The following is a 21,112-nucleotide window of genomic DNA, read 5'->3' as shown; positions in this document are numbered from 1 at the left end:
GACACTGTCTCTTTGTTGAGCACTGTGCCCTGAAACTCAGTATGTCAATCAGGCTGGGACCTCAGTGGTCCTTTGCCTAGCTAAAATGTATAAAATACTACTTAAAATTTTTACCTTTTATTTATTTGTTTATTTATTTAATTTTCTGTGTGTAGGTGTTTTGCCGGCACGTATATCCACATCTCCGTGTTCTCCTGTTGGCTGTGGAAGCCAGAAGAGGGCTTGGATCCCCTGGAATTGCAGTCACACAGTTGTGAACCTCCACTGGGATCTGGAAATTGACTCTGGATCCTCGTGCCAAGTGCCATCAAGCACAGGGATTTTATGTGCACTATGGTGTGTAATTCCTCACGGAGGCCAGCAAAGGGAGTTTAATTTCCTGGAACTGGCGTTAATATGAGGCTGTGAGTCTACTGCTCTGGCTGGCATTGGTGATCAAACTTCACTCTTCTGCAAAAGCTGTCCTGTTTTTTTTTTTTAAAGGTTTATTTATTTATTATATGTAAGTACACTGTAGCTGTCTTCAGACATTCCAGAAGAAGGCGCCAGATCTCATTACAGATGGTTGTGAGCCACCATGTGGTTGTTGGGATTTGAACTCAGGTCCTTCAGAAGAGCAGTCAGTGCTCTTAACTGCTGAGCCATCTCTCCAGCCCCCTGTCCTGGTTCTTATAACCATTGTGGAGTTACTCCAGCCCCTATTGGTACTTATTTATTTATTTATTTATTTATTTATTTATTTATTTATTCAAGACAGGGTTTCTCTGTATAGCCCTGGCGGTCCTGGAACTCACTTTGTAGACCAGGCTGGCCTCGAACTCAGAAATCTGCCTGCCTCTGCCTCCCAAGTGCTGGGATTAAAGGCATGTACCATTACCGCCTGGCTGGTATTTACTTTTTAGATTTATTTATTATTTTATGTATGTGAGTACACTGTCCCTGTCTTCAGAAACACCAGAAGAGGGCATCAGATCCCACTACAGATGGTTGTGAGCCACCATGTGGTTGCTGGGAATTGAACTCAGGACCTCTGGAAGAGTAGATCTTAACTGCTGGGCCATCTCTCCAGCCCCTATTGATATTCATTCTTGTTATTTTTCATTTTCATGGCTGTTTAGGTGTACAGATATCTTGCCTGTGTATGTCTGTGGTGATTTGGATGAGAATGGCCCTCATATATGCCTATGTTTGAGTACCTGGCCCCTGCTTTCTGGGATTATTTGGGAAGGATTAGGAAGTGTAGCCTTGTTGGAGGAGGTCTGTCACACAGAGGAAGGGCTTTGAGGGTTCTCACAGCCTGCTGTGGTGGCGCACACCTTTAATCCCACTCAGGAGGCAGAGGCAGGTGGATCTCTGTGAATTTGAGGTCAGCGTGATCTACATAGTAAGTTCCAAGACAGCCAGGACTAAGCGACCTAGAGAGACCCTGTCTCAAAACAACAACAATGTCAACAACAACAACAACAACAAAACAAAGACTCTCACCATTCTGGTCTTTCTCTCTCTCTCTCTCTCTCTCTCTCTCTCTCTCTCTCTCTCTCTCTCTCTCCCCCCTTCTTGTTTGTAGCTCAGACATGAGCTCTCAGCTGTCCCTGTCCCTGTGCTGTGCTCTGCTTTCATGGACTCGAGCCTTCTGAAAAAACGGTTTCTTCTATAAGGTGCTTTAGTCATGGTGTTTGTCACAGAATTAAAAGCGTAATGAAGGTGATGTCCCCCGCCCCATGCATGCTTGCACCTGATGCCTGTAATGGTTTGAATGTGCTTGGCCCATGGGAAGTGGCACTGTTGGGAGGTGTGGCCCTGCTGGACTAGGCGTGACCTGGTAGGAAGTGTGTCACTCTGGGGGCGGGCTTTGAGGTCCTCTGCTCAAGCTCCACCCAGTGCAAAGAGAGCCTTTTCCTGGCTGCTTTGGGATCAAGATGTATGTAGTAAGTACTCTCAGCTCCTTCTCCAACACTGTCTGCCTGGATGCTGCCATGCTTCCCACCATGATGATAATGATCTAAACTGTAAACCAGCCCCTGTTAAATGTTGTCCTTATAAGAGTTGCCTTGGCCATGGTGTCTGTTCATAGAAATAAAAGACTAACTAAGATACTGCCTGAGGCAGCTGGCTAGGAATTCCCTGGAACTGGGTAGCATTACAGATGTTTTTGAGTGACCATGTGGGTGCTTGCAAATGAACCCAGGTTCTCTAGAAGAGCTTTAAAACTTAGTGTTCCTGCTGAATGTCCAGAAAGGGAAGTTCAGCCGGGTGTGGTGGCACATGCCTTTAATCCCAGCACTTGGGAGGCAGAGGCAGGCAGATTTCTGAGTTCGAGGCCAGCCTGGTCTACCAAGTGAGTTCCAGGACAGCCAGGGCTACACAGAGAAACCCTGACTCAAAAAACCAAAACCAACCAAACAAACAAAAGAAACAGGTAATCTATCTTCCATATTATTTTTGAAGTGCTGTTCAGCTAAACTGGCTAATTACCTATTCTCTACTCTTATACTCATAGTATAATTATTTAAACATGGGACCACATTCTTGGATCACATGATCCAGGGACTCGGACCTAACCTAAAATGAATGTCTTCTTTGATCATTAATTAGTCCCAAGCCAGGGGACTGGTGAGATGGCTCAGTGGGTAAGAGCACCCGACTGGTCTTCAGAAGGTCCGGAGTTCAAATCCCAGCAACCACATGGTGGCTCACAACCACCCATAATGAGATCTTATGCCCTCTTCTGGTACGTCTGAAGACAGCTACAGTGTACTTACATGTAATAAATAAGTAAATAAATAAATAAATAAAAGTGTTTGTGCACCAAAAAAAAAAAAATTAGTCCCAAGCCTATTTTGTCTTTCAAGTACAATTACATGCTTGTAACACACGAAAGCTCACTGTGTTCCTTATTTAACGTTTGCAGCCAAAGGAGGGGACACATTCTATGCTTAATGCTAACTTTACTATATCTTTCTGGCAAAACAATCTAAACCATCTCCTTAAACTTTCTTTTTTTTTTTTTAAGATGTATTTATTTATTATATGGAAATATATTGTAGCTGTCTTCAGACACTCCAGAAGAGGGAGTCAGATCTCCTTTACGGATGGTTGTGAGCCACCATGTGATTGCTGGGATTTGAACTCTGGACCTTCGGAAGAGCAGTCGGGTGCTCTTACCCACTGAGCCATCTCACCAGCCCCTCCTTAAACTTTCTATCACCTACCCTAACATCTTAAAACTATTTTAATCAAATAAGAAATTCTATAAAATCATTAATTCATCTATTTTATGAAAGTTCATCTTTATATTAATCTGCAGGAGACTTGCCCAATCGAGTGGGCTGTCTCCCAATAAGCAACCACAGCAGACTCTAGGCAGTGAGGGTCTCCTGGTGCCCATTCACATCGTACTAGATATGGGAGGCATATAACAATGAAAAACATGAGGAGGCACTGCAGCACCAAGAAGTAATCCAGAGACGAACGCCTCCGGGGGGCAGTGCCTCTCTAGGAACATGCATCACAGCTGTGCAAAACGGTGGACCATCTCCAGCAAAGTCACTTGCCCACCACAGTTTCTCCTGTATGGTGTCCACCATCCAAGCCTTGTGCTGGTTTTACAGACAGGGTTTCACAGGCCGGCCGGTTGGATTGCTGGTGTGATTGACTCCTGACACTGATTCCCAAGTCACCACTTAAATTCAGAAAAGGCTGGGCTGGATATATTTGGCCAGGACCTTGCAGAAAAAGCTCCACGTGGAGCTCCGCCCTCCTCTAGCCACGCCCACACCAGATAAGACCACGCCCACTGCTGTCATTTAGCGAGTGGGGAGACCTGCTCTCGATTTTCCCTTAGGGGCGTGGTTAGGACGTCTGTGGAGTTCTTGTTCACCAATGAGGCTGCAAGGCATTGCAGAGGAAGGGGTGGGCTGCTAGGCGTCAAAGGGTGGTGTCTGCTTTCCTATTGGGTGGCGTGTGGTTGTCAAGGAAACTGCAATGTGGGGCTGGGCTTTTCGGTGAGGCGGGGCTTCCGGGAGGCTGAGGCTCTCCGTCAGCTGACCCACCGCCATCTTGGCCGCCATTTGCAGCGGCCCTAAGCTGGGAAGGGTCTGTGGAAGCTGGGGGGGGCGGGCTTACTGGCTACCCCTTCTCCTCAGACTGCTCTCCGGCTACAGCCGTCGCTCTGGCCTCCACGGCGTCCCCTCCGCGGCGGCCGGAAACACAGCGGGGCGGTTGCCTGAGGTGCGGTCGCCGGGTCCCCGCACCTTCTAGGGCCGCGGCAGCGGCGTTTCCCTCGGAGGCCGCAGCCCACGGGCCGCCGCGATGGCCCTCAAGATGGTCAAGGGCAGTATCGACCGCATGTTCGATAAGAACCTGCAGGATCTGGTCCGCGGCATCCGCAACCACAAGGAGGACGAGGTGAGCCGGCGCGGAGCGGGGCTGCCGGGCTTTCCCCCCATTGCCTCTGGCCCGCCGTGGAGCCGTCTTCCTCGACCCCATCGCCTTTCCCGTCCTGCCTGTTCCAGAGCTGCGGCTCTGCACAGCCTCTCCTTCCCCTGGCCTCAGTTTACCCCCAGCAGCTTGAAACAGGCGCTGTCCAAAATGGCTCAGGTGTCTCGTCTGTTGTAACTAGGGGCCACTCCCTGAACCTCCAAATTGTCCACTTGGAGCAGTCCTTGCCCTAAAGGCCTCAGCGTTTTAGGTCTTGAAGTTGGATGCCACTGCTAGAGCCTGAGTTTACCTTCTTGAAGAAGACTTACTTAGGCAAAGGTTCCCCCACTTGAGCTAGTTTCTGGATCCCATATGGAGGAATCGGGGACCCTCACAGAAAAATCCTGTCATAGGTCTACGTGTCTCCCATGGAGAAATCCCCTTGTCAGGAAAGCACAGGCCCGGGTGGCTGTCTTGGGCTTCCTTGGGAACCCTGCCAGGTTTTCCTGCCCCAGATCCCCTGAACTATTAGTGTGTGCAGGACCTAGGGGCATCTTGGAATGGGGAAGCCTGACTTCAAAACTGGAAGCTCAAAGAAGGCAGAAGTCAGGGTGTGGAAGCGATTTTTCCAGAAGTTACACTGAGACTACAAGCGCTGCTTCCTTTCCTCCCCACAGCCTGTGACCTAGATTAAGGAAGAAGTGATAGAGTGACTACTTAGTGCCTGGCTCAGTGGAAAGACGCAGGCCTCCTCCTGGGCTGGAAGGCCATGCTGAAAGAGGGTGCCTGTCCCTAGCTGGGACAGTCATTTCTCTGTAGCCCTCTTCCCTTCTACCCTACCTGGTGTGGTTTGTACCCTCCCTGCTCTCCCTGGCTGTTACTTCAGTTGAAATAGCTGGTTGGCCTGCGTTTTGCTGGGTGTGGACTGCCCTATGTGATATTTCCTTTGTACTGTGGCCCTCTTTGCTCTCAAGAGGGCTTCCACATTCCCTTCTTGCCTTCCCGTACAGAGAATGTTCCCTGGGCAGCTGTTCTAGGACCCTGGGGACAGGTCACATTCTAGTTTGAGTACCTGAAACAGACTCTAGCTAGGGACATAACCTGGGCTGGCTCATGGTACTCCTGCCTCAGTCTTCTTAGTGTTGGGATTACTGATTTTAAGGTATGTGTGCCCAGGGCCTCAGGCCTCTGTTATGTTTTGCTCTTCACGTCCCCTACCTTCCCATCCCGCAAATCTCAAATCTTCATTGGGAATTGGTGTACATAGACTGTGAGTGTCCCACAGGTGTCTGTGGGGTAATGGTGGAGGTGCTTTTTAAAAATTGGTGTGTATTACATTTGATACTGAGTTTCATTGTACTGTCTTGCATGTAGTCTGCAGAAAGCTCTTTCAGTAGTGCAGAGCTAGGCAGGCACAGAAAGTCCTCCAAGCCCTCAGCTTCTATGTGGCTCCTGCTGCTGACTGCTCAGCCATTCTAAGATTTTGGTTGTGAGTCTACCTTTAACTGCTGAGCCATCTCTCCCACCATGGCTGGCCAGTCTGTACAAGACACACTGAGACCGCTTGGGTCCTCTGTCCCTCCTCAGGGACACCTTCAAGTTCCTGTGCATTGTTGGGCTCTTATGAAGGTGCGGTGTAGTGCAGAGCCTTCTGCCAACCTTATAGCACAAGTTGCAGTGACCATTCTCTGCTCTACACTCCGGTTGACTTAGGTCTCACTGTGTGACACTGGGAGTTGTAATAATCCTTCTGCCTTACAAGTACTTAAAAAATGCAGGGTGTGCACTCTGGAAGTTTTGTGGGGTTTTGGTTTGTTTTTGAGATGATCCTTTTTTAAAAACTGAAACAGGGTTTCTCTGTGTAGCCCTGGCTGTCCTGGAACTCACTCTGTAGACCAGGCTGGCCTTTAACTAAGAGATTTGCCTGCCTCTGCCTCCAGAGTGCTGGCATCAAAGGCATATGCCACCACTGCCCAGCTTGAGATGATCTTTTTTTTTTTAAAAAAAAATTTATTGCCAGGTGTGGTAGCACATGGCTGTGGATGGTGCAGAGCCTCAAGACAGTACAGGGAATTAAACCCAGGTCCTCTAGAAGATCAGCAAGACCTCTTCTGTTGTATCTCTGCAGCCCCTTTGAGCTGATGTTACTCTGTATCTTTGGCAGGCCAACAACTCACCCTGTAGATCAGTCTGGTCTTGAACTCACAGGCACTCAGCTGTCTCTGCTTCCCCAGTGCTGAGATTGTGGGTGTACAGTACCATGCCCAATGAATCTTTGTCTTTTTTTTTTTTTTGGTTTTTTCGAGACAGGGTTTCTCTGTATAGCCCTGGCTGTCCTGGAACTCACTTTGTAGCCCAGGCTGGCCTCGAACTCCGCCTGCCTCTGCCTCCCGAGTGCTGGGATTAAAGGTGTGCGCCACCACGCCTGGCTGAATCTTTATCTTTTTAGTAATAGTGTATCCATTTATATATATTAATTTTAAAAAAGACTTATTTATTTTATGTATGTGAGTACTGTTGCTCTCTTCAAACACACCAGAAGAGAGCATCCCATTACAGATGGTTGTGAGCCATCATGTGATTGCTGGGAATTGAACTCAGGAAGAGCAGACAGTGCTCTTAACTGCTGAGCCATGTCTCCAGCCTCCATATATATATTTTAAAGATTACTTTTTCTTATGTGTAGATTTGTGTATCTGTGTGTCCATTGTGTGTGTAGGTGCCTGCAGAGGCAGGTGAGGTCATTGGATCTCCTGGAGCTGGAGTTAGAGGTAGTTGTGAGCCGCTGAACATGGGTGCTGTGAATCCAACTTAGGTCCTCTGAAAGAACAGCAAGCTCTGTTAATTGCTGAACCATCTCTTCATCTCCACCCTTTAATTTTTACCACGTTTCACTGTCTGACTTCAGAGCCTGTAGACATTGGTAGCACTCTGTTGCTAAGCTACAACATCTTTTTTTTTTAAGATTTATTTATTTATTTATTTATTTATTTTTATGCATATGAGTACACCACCATTGCTCTCTTCAGACATACCAGAAGAGGGCACTAGACCCCATTACAGATGGTTGTGAGCCACCATGTAGTTGCTGTGTATTGAACTCAGGACCCCTGGAAGAGCAGACAGTGCTCTTAACCTCTGAACCATCTCTCCAGCCCCACATCCTCCATCTTTATTATGAGATAGGCTTCACTATGTAGCTATGGATGGCTTCCATCCTACTCATTTCTGCCTGCCTCCTGAGTGCTGGCATTAAAGGCATGTCAGACTTATTCTTTCGCAGTTTTTTTTTTTAAACACACAATTGATGTTATTAAATAAAAACAGGAAGTATCCTTTCCACTCACCTTCCCCCACTCCTTCAAATCCGCAGCTTCCATGAGTGTTTACAAGCAGCCATGAGGGCCCCCTACATCTCTATGCCAGGTACTTGTAGAAAGCTAAAACACAAGCTGAATATCCCCGGTGCTGCAGGGGACCCCCTATTGCCCCTAGAGTATGTTTCTCTGCAGTCTGCCATATCTGTGCTTAGCTCAGCATCTTTGCCTGTGCCAGCACCAACCCCTACCTGGTGTGATCAGCACAGCCTAGTTGTTTCTGAAACTCTGCTGTAGCTATCTTGTGGGCTTTAGCTGTTCCCCTTTGGTTGGTAACTCCAAGGGTCAGTTGGAGACCTGGGAACTCAACAGCTGTTCTTGAGGCTTGGGCCCTGAGATGACCTGTACCTCAGGCTGCCTATGTCCTTTGCTTTGCAATGGCCATTCTTTGCTCTGTTCATTCTGTGACCAGCACAAATGGCTCGTGCTCTCTTATTTTTTATTTTAATTTTTTGCTTTTAGACAGTTGTGCTGTGTTACCCAAGTTGGCCTTTTTGTGGTACTGGCTGGTCTGCACCAATTTTAGGCATATTCTTTACCCCCTGAGCCACCTCATACCCTTAGCCCCTCATTGGGGAGTTCTAGGCAGGGGCTGCACCCCCGAGTCCCACTCCAACCCTCTCTTTACTTTCATTTTGAGACAGGGTTATGCAAAATTGCCCAGGCTGGCCTTGAACTCAAGATCCTCCTACCTCATCCTGTTCTCTCTGCTTCTTTTTCTATCAGGTGTTAGTCTTCCTATGCTGCTTTCTGGGCCCCAGGCTGGGACTGGCTCCATTTAGTCTCAAGAATTCTCCTTACTTTCCAGGCTCCCCAGGCATCCACATTGACTTATCTGTCTTGTAGCTTCTCCTTCTGCCTTCTCTATTGTAGCCATAGGAACCACAGTTCCTGGCTCATTCTTGCACTGACTTTGGGTGATATGAGATGACTTTTGTCCACCAGAGGTACCATTGTGCTAATTGTGAGACCTGTGTACCTGTGTCCTTCAGTGGCAGAGGGACTGCAGACTGGGTCAAACTGGGGACCCTGAGTTGGGCATCATTCTGGATCATCTGGACCCATTCTCACCATCAGGTCCTCTAGGGAAGCAGGAAGAGGAAAGAGACAGAGCCTGAGAGACTGCTGCCAGGTCTAGGGGAAAGAAGGAGCCATGAACTAAGGATGTGAGGCTTCTGGATATTGGGGCAAGCAGGATGTGGGTGCTTCCTGGAACCTCAGGACACTAGCCTTGTCACTATTAGACTGAAGCCCAGAGAAGCTCATACGGCTCCAGATCTGTGAGGATATGCACACATGGGCCAGTTCCTGTGTGTTGTGTCTCTTTACCTGCCACCAATGTGTGCCTGTCTCCCAGAATGTGAGTCGCACTGCTTGCCAGCCCTCCTGCCATGCCTGCTCACGGGCAGATGCTGGAGGTTCTCAGGCACTTGAGTGTATTTTTTGTGTCTTATAACAACACCCTTGCCAGGTTTACCTAGGGACCCAGGATTTTGGCACTCAACACGGAAGTACCAGCTGGGCTGTTGGTTACTATTTGGCTTCTCCAGGTCTGGCTGTTGCCTTCTTATCAGCCTGAGAAAACAGCCATCTTTCACAAAGCCAGCTGGCATTCGCCTCAAGCCCGTCAGAAGGCCCAGGCAGAATGTTCCACATTAAAGCCAGCTTAAACTACACAGTGAGGCATGTTTGGAAAGGCCAAGGGCTCGGGGGTAGCACTGTGATGAGCAGGCACTGGACTGCCAAAAGGCTCCCTTGGACTCCTGAAAATAATGTGTCTGCCCTGGGTTGGTTTGTTGTGTTTTTCCTTTTTCTTCCACCACCTTCTTTCAGGGGATCAAACACAGGGAGTCAGGCTTGGTTTTGATTTCCTTTAGAAACAGGAACTCACATGATAGCTGTGGCTGGCCTTGAACTCGGAGACATCCTCTGCTTTTCCCTTTTAAGTACTGGAATGAAAAGGATGAACCTAGAGCCACAGGAGAGACCAGCCCTGCCTTCCAAGAGAGAATTGCAGCTCTTTGAGGATGGCCTAAGCTGGAATGAGCTTTTTTTTTTTTTTTTTTTTAATGTCTTGGGGTCTGGAAAGATGGCTTAGCAGTTAGCATTTTTTTTCTGCTCTTCTAGAAGACCTAGGTTTGAGTCCTAGGACCTAGCTTATAACCATCTGTAATTTTGTATCTGTGTCAGTGTCTGTGTGTACTTACAGAGGCGTGTGCGTGCGTGCGTGCGTGCATGTGTGTGTGTGTGTGTGTGTATGTATATGTATGCGCGTGCGTGTGTGTGTTTGCGTGCGTGCACGTGCACACATGTAGAAATCAAAAATCAAAGGACAGCTTGCAGAGTTGGTTTTCAGGAGCATATCTTTGTTGTTGGTAGTGTTTTGTTTTGTTTTGTATTTTGAGATAGGGTATCACTATACAGCCTTGGCTGGCCTGTAACTTGCTTTGTGAACCAAGCTGACCACAGACTAACAAAGCTCCTCTACCTGCTTCTGAGTGCTTGGGTTGAAAGCAAGTGCCACCACACCTAGCTGGAACCAGCTTCTTTAGGCACATGCAGGGTGAGAGACTTGTGTAGAAGGAGCTTGCAGAGGAATTGGTGTCTCGTAACTGTTGTGATGAAGACTGCATGTGTATGTGTACCATGTGTATGTAGTGCCTGCCTGAGGCCAGAGTAGGACATTGGGTCCTCTGTAACTGGAAGAAGTCTTTGTGAATGGGCATGTGAGTACTGGGAATCAGACCCTTGCCTGAACCTGAGTGTCTCAGCTCCTTGCTGTTTCTTGAATTGTGACTTTCTTTTACTGTTTTGAAACATAGTTTCCCTCTTGTGCTTTCTGTTCCCTTGAGACTCAGGCTGCACAAGCCTCAGCCCCTGTGGTGAGTTACTTTCTTTTTATTTATTTATTTATTATATGTAGGTACACTTGTCAATGTCTTCAGACATACCAGAAGAGGGTGTCAGATTTCATTACAGATGGTTGTGAGCCACCATGTGGTTGCTGGGATTTGAACTCAGGACCTCTGGAAGCGTAGTAAGTGCTCTTAACAGCTGAGCCATCTCTCCAGCCCTGGTGAGTTACTTTCTATCAGAGCTCTCACACCTGTGTGAGCACTTGGGCAGGTGTGTGCTTGTGCAGCCTGAAGTGGTGTGCATGTGCATGTCAACTCTTGTCTCAGGTAGTCCCTGCTGTTGCTGATGTGATAGGCTATCTAGTTCATGGCTCCTGAAGCCTCTCTTTCCACCTTCATCTTGCTTTTAGTGCACTGGGATTACCCAGGTCCTCAGTTTGCACTAATAGCACTTTACCCACTGAGCTATCTCCCCAGCCTAGTTCATTCCTTCATTCCTTCATTCGTTCTTTCTTTCCTTTCTTCTCTTCTCTTCTCTTTTTTTTTTTTTTTTTTTTGGATTTATTTACTATATGTGAGTACACTGTAGCTGTCTTCAGACACTCCAGAAGAGGGCATCAGATTTCGTTACGGATGGTTGTGAGCCACCATGTGGTTGCTAGGATTTGAACTCAGGACCTTCAGAAGAGCAGTTGGGTGTTCTTACCCGCTGAGCCATCTCACCAGCCCCTCCTTTTTTCTTCTTAATATGGGTTTTTTTAAGTCAAGGACTTTGCTGAGTAGTCCATGCTGTCCTAGAACACAGCACATAACACAGGCTGGCCTTGAACTTGAGGTGATCCTCTTTCCTCAGCCACCTGTGCTGTGATTACAGGTGTGCCTATCAGACTTGGTTGTTGAGTCACTTTGGGTTGTGTTTTGGACAGCAGTGTTTCCCTCCTGAAAGCCAGGGCGATATTATAGGGACTTCAGACATCCAGCCCCTGGGTCCTGCTTGACCCCTGGTGGGTTCTGGGCATGTGAGTACTGAAAATCAGACCCTTGCCTGAGCCCTTATCTGCTGAATGTCTCAGCTCCTTGCTGAGTACTTGGTTCACTTCTTCAAGCCCTACCCCCCATGGCCAGCTGAGAGTCCGTCCTTTCCATAAGTCTGGCCTGAAGTTCGTTTTCTTTTCAGTCATTAACAGCCTGGCATCTTTGAAGAGAGATAAAGTCATTCCTGAGGATCCCTGGGTGGCATTTAGTTACTTGAGGCAGGTTGTGGTGACATTTGACATTTGTTCCATTGGACTCAGTCTAGATCGTAAAATATTCAGGCAAGTATTCTGATAAGCCAAGCTTGATGGCCCATGCCTGTCATTCCATGAGGGGGGGGACAGGAGTTCAAGGGCAGCCCAATTAATTGCATGGTGGTCTAGGTTATATGAGACCCTGTCTTAAGACAAAAACAAACAAACAAACTTGTCAACAGGGTGCTTAACAGCTGTAGTTTCTTTGACCCAATGCTAGAGACTGGCCTGGGCAGTGATGATCCCACAAGCATCCTTAGGTCCACTTCACAGGGACTTGGGATGAAGCCTGATATCCACACTTGCCTGGGAGGGCTCTGAGGTGTGACACCTGGAATGTGTCAGCTGTGGGTCATCTCTGGATTACATTTGAGGAACAGTGACACTTGCTGTCAAAGTCTGGTGATGGCTACCCGTTTCACTGTCAAGACAAGAGAGCTGGAGAGATGGCTTAGCGGTTACAAGCACTGACTGCTCTTCCAGAAGTCCTGAGTTCAATTCCCAGCAACCACATGGTGGCTCACAACCATCTGTAATGAGATCCGATGCCCTCTTCTGGTGTGTCTGTAAACAGCTACAGTGTACTCACATAAATATAAATAAGTCTTTTAAGAAAAAAAAAAAAGCCAAGATCCAGGTTCCTCTCTCTTCACGCAGCACCTGGCACATGGGAGCTGATGTGGTGGTGGTGGGGTCATTCCATGCCCTGGTATACCTCAACACCTTCCCCCTGCTCATGCTATCCTGGGGCTTGGCTTGACTCCATTTGTGCTTGTCCAGGTAGTAGGGTAGGAGACACTCCCTAGGCCCACATCTGGTCTTCTCTGGACTTTGTGCCTTAATTCTCTTGGATGGACCTGTCTGGCCCAAGAAGTTGTTTGGTAGATTTGCTGAGCTCTCGCAGGGGGAGGCCAAGGGTGCATGCTAGTGGTGAGCGGGGCTATGCAAAGCAGCCTATGGGAGGGAAAGGGGATTTAGTGGGCCCTGCAGCATGGGTAGACCATAGGCATCAGGCCATACAGTAGAATGTCATGTGACTGGCACTACTGCTTAGGTCCAAAATAGTTTACCTTCAACTAGCTAAAGGCTGTCATCCAGAGCAGTAGCAGTCACTGTGGTCCCTCAGCTCCACATGTCCACTTCCCACCTCTAAGAGTCTCCTGTTACAGCCGTTTCCTATCAGTGGAAAATAGGTGCCTAGTTAGGCTTTGAGAGACAGCTCAGGAGAGCATGTTTGCTTGGCATGCACCAGCCCTGTTTCAGGTTCCCATGCTGCAGAGAGAAGGAAGAGAAAGCTGCCAGGTCTCTTCATCCAGGATGGCTGGAACTGTCTGTCATCCTCCCCATGAGCACCTGCTGACAGTTAGCAGCCAGACCACACTGATTCTTGCACTTCACACTGCTGTCTCCACTCAGGCCAAGTACATCTCCCAGTGCATTGACGAGATCAAGCAGGAGCTGAAGCAGGACAACATCGCTGTGAAGGCCAACGCTGTCTGCAAGCTCACCTACGTGAGTGCCTTCCTTTTGCCTCACCTGCCTGCCTGTCTATCCTCTATCCATCAGACATTGCTGCTGTGCGCAGCACAAGGTTCATGCAGAGTCCTGCCTGATGGCTTCTATTGCAAATACAGGCTGGGCATGTGGTGAGCTGCTGGGGATCCTAGTAGGGAGCCTTAGACTCTGAACCATCCTTTTTGGCTGCACGTGTATGTGAGTGTGATTGCCTTCTGCCTCCATCCCTCCTTAGATTGGGAGGCAACGTACCATGCTGGGTTCTCAGTACTGGAGTATGCCATAGGCGTGGGACAGGATACTTCACTCTCTTTCAAAGAAAAACTTGCCTTTTTTTTTTTTTTTTAATCTTGTTTATCTTTGGGACAGGGTTTCTCTGTGTGGTCCTGGCTGTCCTGAAACTTACTCTGTAGACCAGACTGACTTTAAACTCAGAGATTCCCATGCCTCTGCCTCCCAAGGGCTATGATTAATAGATATGTTTCACCATGCCAGCTCTTTTAATTTTTAATTGCATGCCAGCTCTTTCTTTCTTTGCTGTGTATGCAAGTATGGCATGGTGCTTGTTTGAAGGATACCTCTCAGGGCCTGGTTCTTTCCATTACTCAAGTGGCAGGACTCAGTTCATTAGGTTTGGCAGTAGGTACCTTTACCTAGCCCTCTTGCTTTTTAAACAGTGCTTGGATTGAATTCAGAGCCTGGTACCCCTGAGGCTAGTAAGTGCTCTACCTCTTCACACTAACACTTTTTTGTTTGTTTGTTTTTGTTTTTTCGAGACAGGGTTTCTCTGTATAGCCCTGGCTGTCCTGGAACTCACTTTGTAGACCAGGCTGGCCTCGAACTCAGAAATCCGCCTGCCTCTGCCTCCCAAGTGCTGGGATTACAGGCGTGCACCACCACGCCCGGCCTCTTTTTCTGGTTTTTGAGACAAGGTTTCTCTGTGTAGCCCTGATTATCCTGGAACTCACTTTGTAGACTGGGCTGACCTTAAATTAAACTCAAAGAGATCCTTCTGCCTCTGCCTTGCCAAGTGCTGGGATTAAAGTTGTGCATTACTATACCTGGCTATTTATTTATTTATTTATTTATTTTTGGTTTTTCGAGACAGGGTTTCTCTGTGTAGCCTGGGCTGTCCTGGAGCTCACTTTGTAGACCAGGCTGGCCTCGAACTCAGAAATCCACCTGCCTCTGCCTCCTAAGTGCTGGGATTAAAGGCGTGTGCCACCACGCCCGGCTCTATTTAATTTTTTAAAAGGTCTGTTTTATACATATTGCTGTTTTGCCTGAGTGTATATCTATAGCATGTATAACCTCAGTTGGCTTGAATCTTCAGTCCTCCTACCTTAGGTCTCTGTCATAGACAAGCTCAGATCACAGACAACATAGCTGTGTGCCGTGATGTTGGGACTTAAGACAGTAGCACCATGTTCCTCGTTGTGAATGTTCATCATCTTTTAGTGTTCTGTGAACCTGTTCCCTTAGACTTAGTCCATAGTCTTTTTCCTTGGTATTTTTTTAAAGTGCTAGATAGGAAACCCAGTCTCTCACACTTGCCAAGCAGGACTCTCCTACTAGGCCATGCACCCAGCACCTCACTGGGGGATACTAGCCAGGGTTCCACCTTGACCACGCCCCCCAAGCCCCCTCACTAGGGGATTCTAGGCAGGGCTCCACCCCTAAGGAACTTTCTCTGAACCACATCCAGTTTTGTCAGAGCCATTTGTTGAAAAGAGGATAGAAAAGTCCCCAAGGGTTTGTGATGGATGAAGTTTCTGTGTCCAGACTGAGTGTATCTTGTTCTTCCATGTGTGGTGTGAATGTACTGGTGTGGCTGCAACCTTTGCCCCAGTGTCTCCCGAGTACTAATCACCTTCACCAATCTTCCCTTAACAGTTACAGATGCTTGGGTACGACATCAGCTGGGCTGCCTTCAACATCATTGAAGTCATGAGTGCCTCCAAGTTCACATTCAAGGTGAGGAGCTAAGATGCGCAGCAGGCAGATGTGCTCTATGTGAGGGAGGAGGGATCCTCTGGCGTGGGAGGATCCTTGAGGGTGTGTCCTCTGGCCAGAGGCCCTGCTGTTGAGGTGTGAGACCTGTCTCTGCTAACTGTGTGTTGGGATTAAAGGCGTGTGCCACCCCACATGGCTTAACAGTGGTTTGTTAGGGCAGCCTTTGTTTTCAGTCTCCCACACTGTGGATTGGCTTTGAATCCCCTGTAGCTGAGATTGGTCCTGAATTGAGTGCCAGTCTTCTGTCTCTGCCTCTTGAGTGCTGCAGTAACAGGCTGCATCACTGTGCCCAGAGTGGCAGTGTTTGATTGGAGCACCTGGCTAAGGCTGATCAGCACTGCTGTCCCAAGAGTTCTGATAACCTGGTTGTGGGGTCATTGTCATGACTGGTCATTTCCCAGCCTTTGGTTGACAAAGATGGGCACACTGGTCCCTTTAGACATTTTCTCCTGTTACCTGTCCTATTCCATGTGTGTGCCATATAACGCTGAAAGCATGCAGCCCCTAAGCAAGTACCTTGAGGGATGGAATGGTACATTATGAGAACTAGGGTGCTGCCTCCCCTGTGCATGTGTGTACAGCAATGAAGCTAGAACCATCTGCATGTGCTGGGAGGGGCAGTAGGGGAGGAGGCCTCAGAACCCTGTGCCCAGTGCTCAGCTGGGGATCCAGGTGCCCTGCTGCTGTCACCCTCAGTGTTTCCCGGTGTTTGTTGAGTGCTCCTGGTGGGGCTTTAGGTAGCTCTGGTTCTGACACTGTGGCTGTTGACTCTGCAGCGTGTTGGCTACCTTGCGGCCTCCCAGTGCTTCCATGAAGGTACCGACGTCATCATGCTGACCACCAACCAGATCCGAAAGGTAGGCCCTGATGCTTTCCTGCCACTCAAGTGAGCCACAAAAGATCAGCTAGCTGACAGTCCCACCTGCCTGGGGTAGCTTTTCAAAGCTTTCTCACTCATATCCCCTGTGTCTCAGCAGATGAGAGATCTGGTCTCAGCAAGCATGGGCCTTCACATTCTAGAGGGCTTCAGGCTGGAGTACATGCCCCTCCTCCCTTCCCTGCTCAATGCACACTGCTACAGCCTGTCCCTGTCCACACTGGGCTCCTGCCTGCCTGCTGGCTCCCAGGCCTCTAGATGGTCAGTGAGGGAGTGTGTGAGGGACTGAACATGAGGGAGTGGGTGTGAGTGTGAGGGAGGGAGTGTGTGAGAAAGTGTGAGGGAGGGAGTGTAAGGGAGGAAGTGTTGGAGTGGAAGTGTGAGGGAGTGAATGTGAGAGAGTGAAGGAGTGTGAAGGAGGGAGTGGATGAGTCCTCCTTGACACCATCCTGCTCCTGCCTACCTTGTGCTGAAAACCACAGGGTGCTGGCTGTTCTTTGTTTCAGCCCCTTTATAATTCCTGCCATAAAGTGCACCCCTCTGTTCTCAAATGCTGGAACAAGGGCAGGACTCCCTCAGTGTGAGGTGGCAGGTGTGTGTTATAGGCAACTGTCAGGTGGAAGAGGAATGAATATGGGAGCTACAGTAGCATAGCTGGGCTCATGGTGCTGGCTGAGGGCAGGGGTGAGGTGGGAGGTGCAGGGCTGTGTGGTGTTATGCTGCAAGCCACATGGGCAGTGTCTCTGGGTTATGGGGTCAGGCAGGAGGCCTGGGTGAGCCAGAGCTATTTGGAGGAGCAGATAACCTGAGTTGGCCAGGCCTTTGAGAAGAGCAAGGGTCTGAGTGATTAGGGCCCTCTGAAGGAGGCTCCTGGGTGCTATTCCTGCATGCATGAGCCTTATGAGAAGAAGCTGGACTTGAGTGGCCAGGCTCTGGGAGGACTGGACATGTGAGCTCTAGGAGGAAGGGGAGTGGGATACAGAGGTGAGCAGTTGGGTTGAGGCTGAGGCTGGCTCTAGCCACAACAGCATCTCACTGTCTGTATGCCTGCAGTGTGTGAGGCTGTGGGTCAGGCCTTCCTCTCTAAGACACAGGAGCTCAGCTTCATAAGAGAAGGTGTCCTACTACTGAGGATAGCAGTAACTTGCTGATGTCCTGGTTGGGACCTGGTATATGTGCAGCTGAGATCTCTGCCCACACAGCAGGGCACATGTCCCAGGCCTCTGCAGCCGCTGTGTCTCTAGACCAGCATGGGATCTGGGCATGGGATTCTCAAGGCCAAGCTCCAGGCCATCTGTCACCTCTGTGTGTCTTCCTGATGAGCTTTCCTAGTAGGGGGCAGTGCTTCCATTGATTCTACTGCTTTCCTTTCTGTCCCTTTGGGAGATGGCACTGCAAATTTTGGACACTGAGGGTAAAGGGCTGATCATAGCTTCTGATGCTGTTTAGCTTACCCTAAAGCTCACAACATTCTGTTAATAATCATGAGACCAGCACTCTGAGCATGCCCCATGTACAACATAACTGAAGTACACCCTCCTAGCATCAGGCACACTGCCTTAGAGTGGGGAGTCAGGGCACTGGGAAGAAGTTGCCTCAGTCTTCTGCCTTAGGCCCTATACATTAAAAGGATGAACTCCTTCTAATCGGCCCAGAGCATCTCAGATCAGAACAGCCAAAGGACTGTTCCTGGTATTATGAGGGAGTTGCTGAATAGAAAAGGTTCCTATAGCATTGCCAGGAACCAGGAAGTTGTCCAGGAGTTGTGACTTGCAAAGGAATCTCTGTCCCCAAGGAGCCCAGAGACCTGGTGGCTTCCACACAGAGTTTTTTGTGTTCTCTGCCTCTGACCTGTGTTCCAATTCTTGATGACAGTAGAGGAGCTGTGAGAGGCTCCCTCGTGCTGGGTTACAGACATACAGATAGTCCCAAGGGACTGCCACTGACCCTCCTATTGTCCCCTTGCAGGACCTGAGCAGCCCCAGCCAGTACGACACTGGAGTGGCACTGACTGGTCTGTCCTGTTTTGTCACCCCAGATCTTGCCAGAGACCTGGCAAATGACATCATGACCCTGGTGAGTTTCTGTGTGCCTATACCACTGTTTACCTTCATCCAGTGATGCCCAGAATCCAGTATTGAGCCCTTGCTCTGAGGAGACAGAAAGGCTCTCAGAGTGGCTGCTGTGTAGCTGGGGTAATTGGGAAAGAGCAAAAGTCAGCCTTGCTTTCTCCTGGGTTTGTCCTCTGGATACTGCCTGGTGGTCTAAAAGTTGAATACCATGAGAGGGCAGAGCCCACTGTCACCATCCAGATCTAGCAGGTACCTATTGTAAACAGAGCTCCACTGGGACTCTCCATGCGCATCCACCCCTTTGTGGTGACTGCAGCTGTTGTGACAGATTGCCCAGCCCACCGAGTAGATGCATAGCTTGTGAGGCTTCCCAGATAGTTGCCAGCCCTGTGGACTAGAGAGCTCATCGGATCTGCATGGAGAGCCCCCTGGAGCCTGATGGGCTAAAGGGTAACCCCACCACCACTAGTGCCAGGCAGAAGCTGTCCTGGAGGAGGCTTGAGTGAATAGGGCCACACATTATAACCAGATCAGCTTTCACAGTGACTGCATCTCCCTGTGGGCCTAGCACCTCTTAAGGCAGGCAGGTACAGAGGGCAGGGACTGGGCCTGCTCTAGGTGGTTTAAGAGGGAGCGAGGTGTGGAAGAGTCATAGGTGCTGACCAGGTGAGTGGGTCACCAGCTACCCTTCTGTCTCCACAGATGTCTCACACGAAGCCGTACATCAGGAAGAAGGCAGTGCTGATCATGTACAAAGTATTCCTCAAGTACCCAGAGTCGCTGCGTCCTGCCTTTCCCCGGCTTAAGGAGAAGCTGGAGGACCCAGACCCAGGTTGGTGACAGGAAGCTCTGCCCAGCCAGCTCCTGGGAGGATGGGGGATGGTGGGAACATGGATATGGGTCCCTGTCGCAAATCCCCTCTGATCTGCGCTGGTGATGGGCTGACCGTCACAAGCCATAAACACAGAGTTAGTTGAGACTCCCCAAGGCTCACAGGTTCCTTGTCTGAGTGGATAGTCAGATCCAACACAGCCAGCTTACTATGAAGTCAGTAGGGCCCCAGGGGTCCCTGGGAGCTGTGCAGCTGTGGCAAGTGAGCAGTCAGTCTTGTCATCTCCCACCTCTGCAGAGTTGACTGAGCAGGAGGGTACAGTAGACCTTACATCCAGCCAGCCCAGAAGCCCTGAGCATATGTCCTTTGATTAAAGTTGTGGTCATAGCTGGACGGTGGTGGCTCACGCCTTTAATCCCAGTTGGATTTCTGAGTTCGAGGGCAGCCTGGTCTGCAGAGTTAGTTCTAGGACAGCCAGAGCTACACAGAGAAATCCTGACTCCAAAAACAAAAAAAAAAACAAAAACAAAAACAAAAAAAAGTTGTGGTCATTTAGGATTTGAGCACATGAGCACCTCCCTCTGTGATACACACAGGTAAACTGATGACTGTGTCCCTCATGGGCTTGTGCTGCCTGGTGTTCTGGAAGCAACATCCTGAGACGGACTGTAGCACAACTGTGTGGTCTGTGGTCAAAACCCACTCTCAGGCTGTGTGAGTCAGAGAACTGGGAGGAGATGAGTGGTCATGGTGGCCTGTTGTGTCCGGCCAGCAGATCACAACATGGGTTCTAGCCTGGAAAGGCATTTTGGAAACCTGGAAGAGAAGAGGGGCTAGGTGGCGAGATAAAGAAATGCAGCTAAGACAGGCATTCTGATCAAAGCTCAATTTTACTGTTCTACACGCAATTATAAAGCAGGGGAACCCGATTCCCGCCAATTAGTCTTGGGGTCCAATAGCAGGGTGACCATGTGCACGGCTCCAAACAGCAAAGCGGCAGGTTCCAGCAGTGGGCATGGCAGAACGATTGAGCGGGAAGCTCCACCCCTGAGCAAGCAGGTTTCAGGCTGGGGGAGGGGAGACTACAGTGGCCTGAGAAACAGAAACACCCAGGCCTGCTAAGAGGAGCACACTTCCCAGTAGAGCAGGTCCTGTGGCCTGGGACCACATGTTACAGCAGCCATACAGTCCAGCATAGGCTGGGGGCAAAGCATGCCATCAGATCCATGAGACTGGGGTACAAGGGAAGCACCTTGCATTTAATTCATGGGGCACATGAGTGTTTGTGTAGGTGCTGGGTGTGTTCAAAGTAAGAGTCCTCGTTTCTCAGCCTGCTGGCTGCCACCTGGCCGTCTGTGGAACCAGGTCCCTCCTGGCCTCTTGAGGAATACATGAGGTCCAGAGTACATGGCTTACAGGGAGCACTCCCCCTCAGTGGGCTAGACATCTAGTTCAACTGTTTCCAGCCTGGAAAGTGACAGGGCTCCAGTTGTCCTGGTGGCTCACTCTACCTCGGGTGTTTGGCACAATAATGCAGAAGAACTGTTAGGATGGCCTGGGCTATCGACTGAAAGGCCTTGCCACAGGTAAAAAGTAGAAAAGCAGAGGCTGCGCTCGGTGATAGAATGCCCACCTGGCTTCTATGAGCATGTGAGTGCTGAAGTAGGGTGGATTAGCCCAGGGCTAAGTGAACCTTTCCTTGAGAAAACAAATGTCATCCATGTCTAGTCTGTCCCCTCCCACACAGGGCAGCAGTGACAGACCAAAGAAACAATCCCAGTCAGTAGTGACCATGCACAGAAATACTCTAAGAATGGTTTTGTTTTAATCCCAGGTGTGGGATGTGAGGCTGCTTCTGGACTG

The 21,112-nt window shown here is 49.3% G+C and overlaps 1 protein-coding gene across 3 annotated transcripts in view; it reads left to right on the top strand.

Annotated features, from left to right (window-relative positions):
* The first annotated feature begins 3,999 nt into the window (after positions 1-3,999).
* The window catches only part of Ap3d1 (adaptor-related protein complex 3, delta 1 subunit), a 35,348-nt gene continuing 18,235 nt past the window's right edge, over positions 4,000-21,112 (top strand). Inside the window, exons 1-6 of one of the 3 annotated variants that reach the window (XR_003948582.1) lie at positions 4,000-4,407; positions 13,357-13,452; positions 15,349-15,429; positions 16,245-16,325; positions 18,314-18,421; positions 19,120-19,249. Coding sequence is in view for 2 of the 3 variants with exons in the window: in NM_007460.2 (NP_031486.1) it covers positions 4,312-4,407; positions 13,357-13,452; positions 15,349-15,429; positions 16,245-16,325; positions 18,314-18,421; positions 19,120-19,249 (592 nt within the window). In the remaining variant the exon portion in view is untranslated. The remainder of the gene's footprint in view (positions 4,408-13,356; positions 13,453-15,348; positions 15,430-16,244; positions 16,326-18,313; positions 18,422-19,119; positions 19,250-21,112) is intronic. The other 2 variants (NM_007460.2, XM_030244850.1) reach the window with 2 other exon arrangements.

This window comes from Mus musculus, chromosome 10 (genome assembly GCF_000001635.26).
Source record: "Mus musculus strain C57BL/6J chromosome 10, GRCm38.p6 C57BL/6J".
NCBI lineage: Eukaryota > Metazoa > Chordata > Mammalia > Rodentia > Muridae > Mus > Mus musculus.
This window is presented reverse-complemented; position numbering and strand designations above follow the sequence as displayed.